Here is a 10817-nt window from a genome sequence, read left to right as displayed (position 1 = left end):
ACATTTACAACTGTCAAAGCCATTAGTTATAATTCATCCATGTATACTTTTGTTCAAATTTGCACCAAGCCAGGAATATGACAGTTGATGTCCATTCGTTTGATGTGTTTTATCATTTGATTTTGACATTTGATTAGGAAAATTCTGTTTTGAATTTTCCTCGGAGGTCTGTTTTTTTGTGATTTTACTTTTTTATCTGCGATTAAGATGATAAGAATTTTGTTACATTTAGATGTGACGGTTTGCATTCTCGAAAAAAGCAAATTTGATATTTCATGCTTTTGTAGTCTGTAGATTCTATCAGATTATATTGTATTTATCTCTGCGTATCTTTGTATGATGTAAAGTGTAAGTTAATTGTAGATTGTATATACTTGATATGACAGACGCGGAAAGTAATAATATTCCAGCATTAACCGGAAAATTACATTATTGTTCTCATTGCAACACATAATTAATGAATACTACTGGGAAAACGGTACTATTACATTTTCCTAGCATTAGGTTGGCTTTCTTTGTACCCAAGGCAGGTGAATGAAGTCAAATTAGGAGTACTGTGATTGGATGTAAGGGTACAGTATCTTTTTTTTTAATTATCTATGAATAACTGCAGTGTGTATATTTACAATATAAATTTTTAAACATACTGAAATATCTTTTAGAGATTTATTCGAAAAGGTTTCCAAAGTTTCATAAATTTGGTGCAAAATGACGGTGGGACAAGCTCCGTTGGAAATTGGTCATGATACTATTTGGCTTCAATTTTTAAAATATAATAATAAAGTACTAACACCACACATAACTGTTTTATCCAGGTTTTTATTATAAAAAGTGGTAAATTTAGGAATTGTTAGTATTGTCGCCTATGGCAGAATAAATAGTACCGTTTTCCCTACTGGGTTGCTGGTATCCTTCGAAACAGAAGGCATCTATCCAGTGTTCCTAAACATTCATAAAAAAAAGACAATAGTAGTGTACCGCTGTTCAAAAGTCATAGATCGATTGACAGAAAACAAGTCCAGGTTACAAACTCAAACCAAGGGAACAAAAAGAGGGAACAAAAAGAGGAAAACAAAGGAACACTGAAGTGCAACAAAACCAAAAAACAAAGGAACACTGAAGTGCAACAAAACCAAACACCATCATAAAAAGGAACGAACTATTTGATAACAACTGCCATATTCCCGACTTGGTACAACGCATTTTAAAAAGAAAATGGTGGATTGAACCTGGTTTTGTGGCAAGCCAAACCTCCCGCTTTTATGCAATGTTTACAAATATTGTTAAAATGTCAACGCTATATAACAGAAATGCAGCATAAACACAAGCAAGAACACTCATCAATGAGAAACGCTTAAACAAATATCATAATAGTCGACACAACATGCAATCCGCAGAACAATTATTTTCACTAGACCAGTCAAACAATGTCCATAACAATGAGGATATTGAAAGGCTAATTTATAATTATTTGGACTTCAATCGATAAGACATAATACAAGAGGGACAAAAGATACCAAAGGGACAGTCAAACTCATAAATCTAAAACAAACTGACAACGCCATGGCTAAAAATGAAAAAGACAAACAATAGTACACATTACACAACATAGAAAATTAAAGAATAAACAACACAAACCCCAACAAAAACTATGGGTGATCTCAGGTGCTCCGGAAGGGTAAGCGAACCTGCTTTATTCAATCGAAACAACAACAGAAACAGCAAATAAATACGTGAATGCTGGACATATAAATTATCGAGACACGTCGTAAAGCAATGCAAATTCACACTTGGTAAGACAGGCATATTCGGGAATAGGTCACGATCGTCATTAGTAGACATACGACATAGATGTTAAACCAAAATCTAAGACGTGGTCAAAATGGCAGTTATAGTTAGTTTTGACACAGACACTTCGTATAGATCAACCAATGTGTTATGTTGTCCATTAAATTTAAGGAATGTCATTTTTTAATCATTCATACTTATAACTCTGTTGGACCAGTTTCTGCGCAAGTATAAAGTAAAATCACAAAAATACTGAACTCAGAGGCAAATCAACTCGGAAAGTCCACAACCACATGGCAAAATCAAATAACAAAACACATCAAAAACGAATGGACAAGAACCGTCATATTTCTGACTTGGTACTGGCATTTGCAAATGTAGAAAATGGTGGATTAAACCTGGTTTTATAGCGCTAACCCTCTCACTTTTATGACAGTCTCGTCAAATTCCGTAATATTTACAATGATGCGTTAACTAAACAGACACAATAGGTAAAATAGTCAAAATATGGGTACAGCAGTCATCATCGTGTAACAATTTTAAAAGGAACAATTTAACAGAACACAAAAACATCTAACTACAAACACATTTATTGATTTTATAAGAAGTCTGTATAGGAATTCGTTTCACATACAATTTTAAGAATGCCACCATACAATAGCCCACCAAATTTCTAACATTTATTTACAACTGTAAACTTGTTATAGAAAAATATTTATTGAATAAAAGTATAATGCTTTATTATTTGCAATTTTTACAATTGACAATGCATGGAGTTACATACGTAGTTCATTACCGGGTGAAGTTTTCAGGGTCTCTTTATGATACAAATATTGCACTGAAGTTATTGGGAGAAGTGCTAAGCTCCACTTAATAAGATATGGAGATCGAACTGTCAAAAGTTTCAACAGTTTAGTTAGAGCTTAAGTTGTATCTCAGAATAAAAAAATATCTGTACTGCTACAACAATTATATATTTGAAACCATGGATTGAATCTAAAATCATTCAATTTAAAACAAAGAAAAGTAATTGCAAAATTTTAAAGCAAGATATCCTACAGATAACAACTACTACGATGTGTGAACGAACTTGAGTACCCTTGAGGGTGTGTTGACGAGCTTGACTACCCTTGAAGGTGTGTTAACGAGCTTGACTAATCCTTGAGGGTGTGTTGACGAGCTTGGCTACTATTGAGGGTGTGTTGACGAGCTTGACTACCCTTGAGGGTGTGTTAACGAGCTTGTCTACCCTTGAGGGTATGTTAACGAGCTTGACTATACCCTTGATGGTGTGTTGACGAGCTTGGCTGCCCTTGAGGGTGTGTTAATGAGCTTGGCTACCAATTAGGGTCTCGCACAGTATTAGAATACAAATGAGGACTGCCCTGACATCATGTTGCATACTTGAAGTTGTTCCAGTAATGGACTGCTGGTCATACATGGAGGTAAATGGTTATACAGTATAAAAGTAGAATTATTGATATGTTTGTGTAAAATATAAATATGCATATTTGAATGTGTTTGCTTCAAGCTTGAATATTGTGATCCTGGTCATGTTTTGTATATTTGGTTCTCTAAACCTTTTGACAGCCATATTATAGAACTGATAAACATTATTATTGAAATATATGAAAATATTTTGAAAAAAAGTCATGCTAGCTGTTAACATATAGGTGGATCCTTACTTTATAGAAAAGATATACAACATTAAAAACAATAAAGTAGTGGAAACAAAGCTGTGTTGACCTGAGAATTTGTAATAATAATAATAATGAAAATTTATAGAGCACCCTATATAAAAAATAAAAATTACTCTAAGGCGCTGTACATTCAGCTTGGTAAATAAAACAGTAAATCAATAAGGGACAATTAAAAAAAAGACAACAAACAACAAGACATGTATTAGAATATTGACCTCAACACTGAACAACATACATAGATAGGGTTGTCTTTCTTTGTTGGGTTGATTCCTAACTAATATAAACACCACATCAATTCATATGATGGGCAATAGAAAACATACAATCAAGTTGTGTGCTAAATCAGACTAAAAGTCAGCATATTTAATTTTACTTCAAAAGTGTAAGAATTTCTCAAGTTTACTTTGGAACTAAACATTTTTAACATCTTAAACTATTTTAAAGTTCAATATTATCCATATAAAAAGGAAAATCTGTATAAAAGACTGAAAACTTAAGCTGTACCATTACCATACCATAACTGGTAAAGATATACCACTCAATGTAACTTAATCATTACCATACCATAACTGGTAAAGATATACCACTCAATGTAACTTAATCATCACCATACCATAACTGGTAAAGATATACCACTCAATGTAACTTAATCATTACCATACCATAACTGGTAAAGATATACCACTCAATGTAACTTAATCATTACTATACCATAACTGGTAAAGATATACCACTCAATGTAACTTAATCATTACCATACCATAACTGGTAAAGATATACCACTCAATGTAACTTAATCATTACCATACCATAACTGGTAAAGATATACCACTCAATGTAACTTAATCATTTGAAATACTCCATATGGTAGTATAATGTAAAGATATACCACTCAATGTAACTTAATCATTTGAAATAATCCATATGGTAGTATAACTTAAGGATGCAATGCAAATATATTATTATTTCATAAACATATTCCAAGACAGTATAACTTGATTGTAAAATGATATTATACAGTTATGGTATTATCATGAAGATATTCCTGGGCAAATAGTGGAATGATTTAATCATAAGCTTGTTGTGTAGTTTCTTAAATACCACCAACTGACCAAATATCCCTTTGAGCTTTCCTGAAAGAAAACTATGGACAACCTATAAATATACAAAAACTTATACAAATCTATTTGGTACAAGAATGGATAACAAAATGTTGAAATGATGAATAAAAAACTATATCAGTCAGTAGTCCAAAAACTGAAGAATGAAAAAAAGGCAGCTTTTCACACTATATCAAGCCATTAATTGTCCTAAGTTTATTAAAGTTGTGAGGTAATTGAATAGAAAATAATAAACATCTGCTATCCTGTCTTGTCTTGTTTCTATAAAAATCCTGTCTTTCAAATATACTAGTTCAGTGATACTAGCTTATTCTATCTAATATGTGAAGTGTGAATCAGAGTGTTCTACTAATGTACTTTAACAGATAAAGAAAGTCTGCACATTCACATTACACTGATAGTTACAGAGCAGGGCACAAACATTCAAAGTTAGCTTAGTATTAATATTTAGTTGTACTTCTATTTTATATTTTGTGCAAAGCTTGCTATTATTGCATCAACATAAAATTCTCCAATTCTATAATAAGTACTGAGAAGAAAATATATGTGCTTAAGTCAAAAATATGAAACTGAAAATACATATTTGGTATAATATGTCAGTGTAATAGCAGACTAACAACACAATATAAAATAAACAGCTGTGTCATGAGTGCATGTTACATCTGTTGTGCTACTTCATAGAGTTCAATAACTAATCAAATTTGAAAGGGAGCTTCGTCAATAGATATAAACAATTCACCAAATTATCATGAAAACGGGTGAGAGTATATTTTGAGTCATGGTCTAAAAACTTGAAATTCCCTAATTTTTTAATGAATAAGACCCCCATAACTCAAAAACCTAAAATCTAAAATTTATAAAAATCAAAAGGGAGCTCATGTCAATAGATATAAATGATTTAAAAAAGTTTCTTGTAAATTTGTACAACTGTTTTGAGTTATTGTCCGAAAACTGGAAAATCACCCATTTTATGAAAAAAAAAATAACCCAATACTCAGAAATTTAAATATAATATTTATAAAAAAAGGATGGGAGCTCATGTCAATAGATATGAACAATTCTCAAAAGTTTCTTGTATATTTGTAAAACTTTTAAAAGTTTTGTCTGAAAACTGGAAAATCCCCCATTTTTAATGAAAAAAAACCCAACCCCATTACTTAGAAACTTAAATATAATATTTATAAAAATTCACGGTATACCATAATACATAATTATAATTATAACAGGTGTATAAAAAATGTACATCTAAGAAGCACCATCTAGCAAATACTGCATCTATTTGAGATTAAATAAAAATAAAATAAGGGAGATAATCATCATTACAAAATATGTATTATCTCCCTTTCATATATCTTACAAATGACAAAAACACAATACTACAAATTTTCTCCAACAGAATCAAGGTGTGTGTAACTACTGATCTGTTCTGACCCTGAGTTTGAGTCGCACTGTTCTGATCCTGAGTTTGTGTCACATTGTCCTGCCTTTAAATAATCAGAAACACTACTTGAAATATCACCAGAATTTTCATCCTGCGGCAAATCCTTATTGTCTGAGAAATTTTTGGGCTCTTTTATTGTCAATATCTGGATATGTGGGAGATATTGGGAATCGGTGGCAGCAAATTTTTCAACTTTATCTTGGTTAAATAGTTTGTTCTGAAATATGTTCTTCTGCTTACTCTTTTCCAAAGATGAATTGTCAATGTTTATTGTATGAGTATTTGTATTTGAACTTTTATTGTTTTCTAATGGGGAATTCAAAGATGAAATGTCAATGTTAATGGCAGGGCTACTTGTGAATGAACCTTCATTACATTTTTCTGATGTGGAATTCAAGGATGAAGTATTTATCTTTACTGCAGGAGTACTTGTATTTGAACCTTCATTACTATTTACTGAAAAAGTACTTAAAATATCTGATTGCACATATGAAGAGAGAGAATTTTCACCAACTTGATTGGAGTCCTTATTTTCCGAATTCACACTTGTGGAGTTTGTGCTTAAATTGTCTGATTGCACATATGACAAAGGTCGATTTTCCTTCATCTGAATTGAGCATTGTACTTTAGAATTTCCATTCTCTGACTTACAGCTGTCTGATTTCCCTATACTATTGCTTCTGTCACTATAGTTACTACTATTTTGATTAATGATATCTGATATAGCAGTGTAACCACTGCTAGTGCTGTTACTACAGATGTTGTTGATATGGTTACTGTTGCTATGGTTTGAACTTTGATTGACACTATCTGACTTTAAAGATCCATCAGCAGCAACTTCTACATAACTTTCAACTTGACCTTGATTTGTCTCTGGCGTAAAGGTTTGTAACTGAATATCATGTGAATCATGTAAATCTTCAGTACTTTTTCTTATCCAATCTTTAACGAATTCGGTTTTGTTCTTTATTTCATCTGCACTATTTTTTTCCATTAAGGGTACAGGTATACTTGAATTATTGGAAGTTTCTTCCCTTATTTCTGATTCGAAACGGTCCACAACAGACAACCTCTTTTGCTTTGGTCTGCTGATACGGCTACTATTAGTTGTACTGGTATGATTACTGGTACCTGACTTTGAAGTTGTTGACGATTTAAAGGTTCCTGTATATCCATCTGTTGCGTTACTTACTGTTCTGTCCCTTTCCTCAACGTTGTCCTCACTTTGACTTTCAGTTAGTTCCATGTTGTTTGGTCTACTTTCCAACGTGTCATTGGCTGGAATATCCTTGGAAAAGTTAGAATCAGATATTTGTAGATTGTGAGAAGAAATACCTGTCTGATTTGAGAACTCTCCATCCTGTAGGGACACGGACACACCACTATCAGACGATGATCCTCCAGTTTTTTCCTTCTGCAATTAAAATAATTTTTAATATTTTCTAATGCTAATTAATTATAAATAATACTAAAGATAATAATAAAATTCATAAATTCATATAATTCAAGTGCAGCACTTTCTCACTTGAAAATGTCTGTACAAAGTCAAGAATATTACAGTTGTTGTCCATTCATTTGATGTGTTTTATCATTTGATTTTGCCATTTGAATAGGGACTTTCCATTTTGAATTTTCCTCGGAGTTCAGTATTTTTGTGATTTTACTTTCACGTGGGCATTGACCAAGTGTATATTAAAGGCATATGGACAGAATACAATTAACACTATATTTTCTGATTGTTTTAACCATGTACAAATTCAAAAGTCACTGTAAGATGAATAAGGGAAATAGCTTATCATATACTATCAAATTTGTCATTTTGTAAAAGTACATGGTTTTAAAATCAAGAAGTCTTTCTCTGAAGACACATTCTCCATACTCTAAATAACCTCCCTCAGATGTTTTACTGTGATTTGTTTAAATTTAAAGAATTCTAAAATGTATGTGTTTATTAGAATTCAAGATGTATAAGCTTGTAATCATTCTTCAGTTTGACATTGGATAACTTTTTTTTAATATTCTTACTTGACACATTTGTGACCAGCACAGTCTTCTGACGAGGATTGTGTCCTTAGGGATGTCATAGGACTAACAAGTAGTTATACTAATGACAATATAAACATGAAATGATTTGAATCTTACCGGATTTTCTATATCAGTACTCTGAAAATAAAAAATTAAAAAAATTGGTTAAGATATTTAATACATTGAAATTTATAAAAAAAATATTTCACAGTGTCTAGCTTAACTGTTCTTGTTTTTTCACACTCTTTATATTGGTACCCCAAAACATAGAATCACTGGCCCTTTCCCCCTTAGAGTAGGATAACCAATACTGACTTCTTTGAGCTGACTTCTTCATATACTTAGCCTATCTAAAATATTTTAAACTTTAAAGTCCTCTTTTTTAACATATAAAAGTATAACATAACACATGCACATATGTCTACATAGAACTGTAGAAGTTAGAAACAAAATATTTTACATGTTTAGTAGGAACAACATATGAGAAATTATTTCTATAGAAACTGTTAGTATGAAGCAGAGCAGAAGTAAAATTTATAGATGTTTAATAAGTGAAAGCTTTAAATAGTAAACAGATAGTACAAAATACTAATACTATGCAAAACTACAGACAACAAGATAATGGAAAAAATGAAAAACCAAAACACCTTAAATATCAGAAGTTCAACTCAAGCAGAAAACTGCTCAAATATAAGAAATTCAAGTCAAGCAGAAAAGAATATGGTAGAGAGAATTCATTTATTTTCCATGGGTACCAATTTTGTTGATTTAGATTGATTTGGTGGTTTTAGTAGTTTTAGTAAAGTGTGCATACAAACATGCAGGAATATTCTTTATTCAATATTTATACCTCGTTCACACATAACTTTAATTTCGAATTGAATTCAAATCAAATTCTTTTTTAATTCGAATTGATTGGAATTGTCTAATTCAAATTAACTAATTCGCATAAGAAATACGTTTTTGTTAATCCGAATTAAAAGTTAACGTCGTTAGGACAATAAAGCGAATTTGACGCGCATTCCAATTCGAATTAGAATTGATATTAGTATGTTAAACGTTTCAAATGCGAATTAAACTAACTCGAATTAGTTAATGAGAATAGAATTAGATTACGTGTGAACTCAGCATTAAATCACTAGTTTGTCAAAACCAACTGAATCAACAAAATTAGGTACCCAACAAACAATAATGAATCTCCATTAGATAAAGCTTAAGATAAAAACTGGCTACATTCTGATCATTCTTACCGGTACAGGTATGTATTGGGGACTTGGCTGAAAATTATATCATCTCATACATTATTACAATCAAATATTACAATAATATAATCATATAATTAAAAAACTTTCAACATTTTGGATGAACCAATTAAATGTCTCTAGATTACATTTTTGTAAAAACACACACACCTATATTTTACATTAAATGTAGCGCTTGAGATCTGTAGTCAATGTACAAAAATGTTAACATAAACAGTTTAATTTGAATCCAAATTCAAATTTCCTTATCTAATTATCTTTAAATGAATGTAAATAATGGACTTTTTTTATGGTATATTTTATTTTTCTACAGATTCTCTTTTCTTTGTGATGTAACCTTGTAAATAATTAACACTATCCTGTGATAATAGTTTTGTTGTATGACATCACAGAAATGAAAAAAACACATTTCATTGAATAGAATTGAGAATGGAAAAGGATAATGAATCAAATAGACAACAATTTAAAAATATATAACAGGACCAATCTGATATAAGACATAAATTCTGGGCAAACAATATTTCTCTGCCTTTTTTTTTTTTTTAAGGGAATGGTTGTCAAACTTAATAAATTCTAAAATGTTGTTTTTCTGCTTTTGACAGTAATTTTCTTTAAGCATTATACACAGGATGAAGTGTTGAAATCACATTTGCATATGAACTTTATACAATATACACAATCTAAAAAAAAAAAAAATTTCCCCATGAAGATTGAAGATATGATTATAAGACAAAAATAATCAACTAGTATAGGAAAATATACATGGGCTAAGACTTAAAGAAAATAACTTACTTTAATATATGGTGTAATGATCCTGGTGTCAATATTATTATACATTTTCCTGACTTTCCTAAAATCAGAAGATTACAGATTAAACATCAAAACAAATGGTCCTTAAATTGCATATAGTTTAGTTTACATTTGAAAATGCCAGTACCAAGTCAGGAATATGACAGTTGTTTTCTGTTTGATGTGTTCTATCTGAGACTACTATAACACATATATATGTAGTCTCAGGTTCTATCATTTGATTTTGCCATTTAATTAGGGACTTTTCATTTTAAAGTTTCCAAGCAATTCAGAATTTATGTGATATTATTTTATAAACATATTTATTCATCACGGATATATTTAAACTAAAATTGCATAATGGATTCAAGAATTGCCTGCTCTTGCTTCATATGAATGCAATATTATAAAATATGCTAATAGGCATTTCGACAAGGCAATTAAAAAAAAAAAGGGACACTCATTTTAAGCTAATACTGTGGATTCATTTATTTTCGTGTGTATCAATTTTTCGTGGATTGCTTTAAACTTGCATATTCGTGGACATTTGATTTCGTGGTTTTGTCAATCTCTGTATGCAAAGCCTATTGGAAATATGTTATTCATTGAACATTTGAATTCGTGGTTCACCAGTACCCACGAAATCTACAAAAATTGGTATCCAACGAATAATAATGAATCCACAGTATTG

The 10817-nt window shown here is 30.8% G+C and overlaps 1 protein-coding gene across 3 annotated transcripts in view; it reads right to left on the bottom strand.

Annotated features, from left to right (window-relative positions):
* Positions 1 to 2360: 2360 nt before the first annotated feature.
* The window catches only part of LOC139505520 (uncharacterized), a 44448-nt gene continuing 35991 nt past the window's right edge, over positions 2361 to 10817 (bottom strand). For 2 of the 3 annotated variants that reach the window (XM_071295069.1, XM_071295074.1), the window contains exons 16-19: positions 10130 to 10187; positions 9326 to 9352; positions 8193 to 8213; positions 4438 to 7464 (exon numbers count right to left, since the gene is read on the bottom strand). In XM_071295069.1, the coding sequence (XP_071151170.1) occupies positions 5986 to 7464; positions 8193 to 8213; positions 9326 to 9352; positions 10130 to 10187 (1585 nt within the window). In that variant the 3' untranslated portion in view covers positions 4438 to 5985. Of the gene's footprint in view, positions 7465 to 8192; positions 8214 to 9325; positions 9353 to 10129; positions 10188 to 10817 lie in introns of all 3 variants that reach the window. The other variant, XM_071295077.1, reaches the window with a different exon arrangement.

The sequence above is a fragment of the Mytilus edulis genome, chromosome 1, assembly GCF_963676685.1.
Source record: "Mytilus edulis chromosome 1, xbMytEdul2.2, whole genome shotgun sequence".
In the NCBI taxonomy this organism is placed as follows: domain Eukaryota; kingdom Metazoa; phylum Mollusca; class Bivalvia; order Mytilida; family Mytilidae; genus Mytilus; species Mytilus edulis.
Note: the sequence above shows the minus strand (reverse complement) of the source record. Positions and strands in the feature narration are given on the sequence as shown.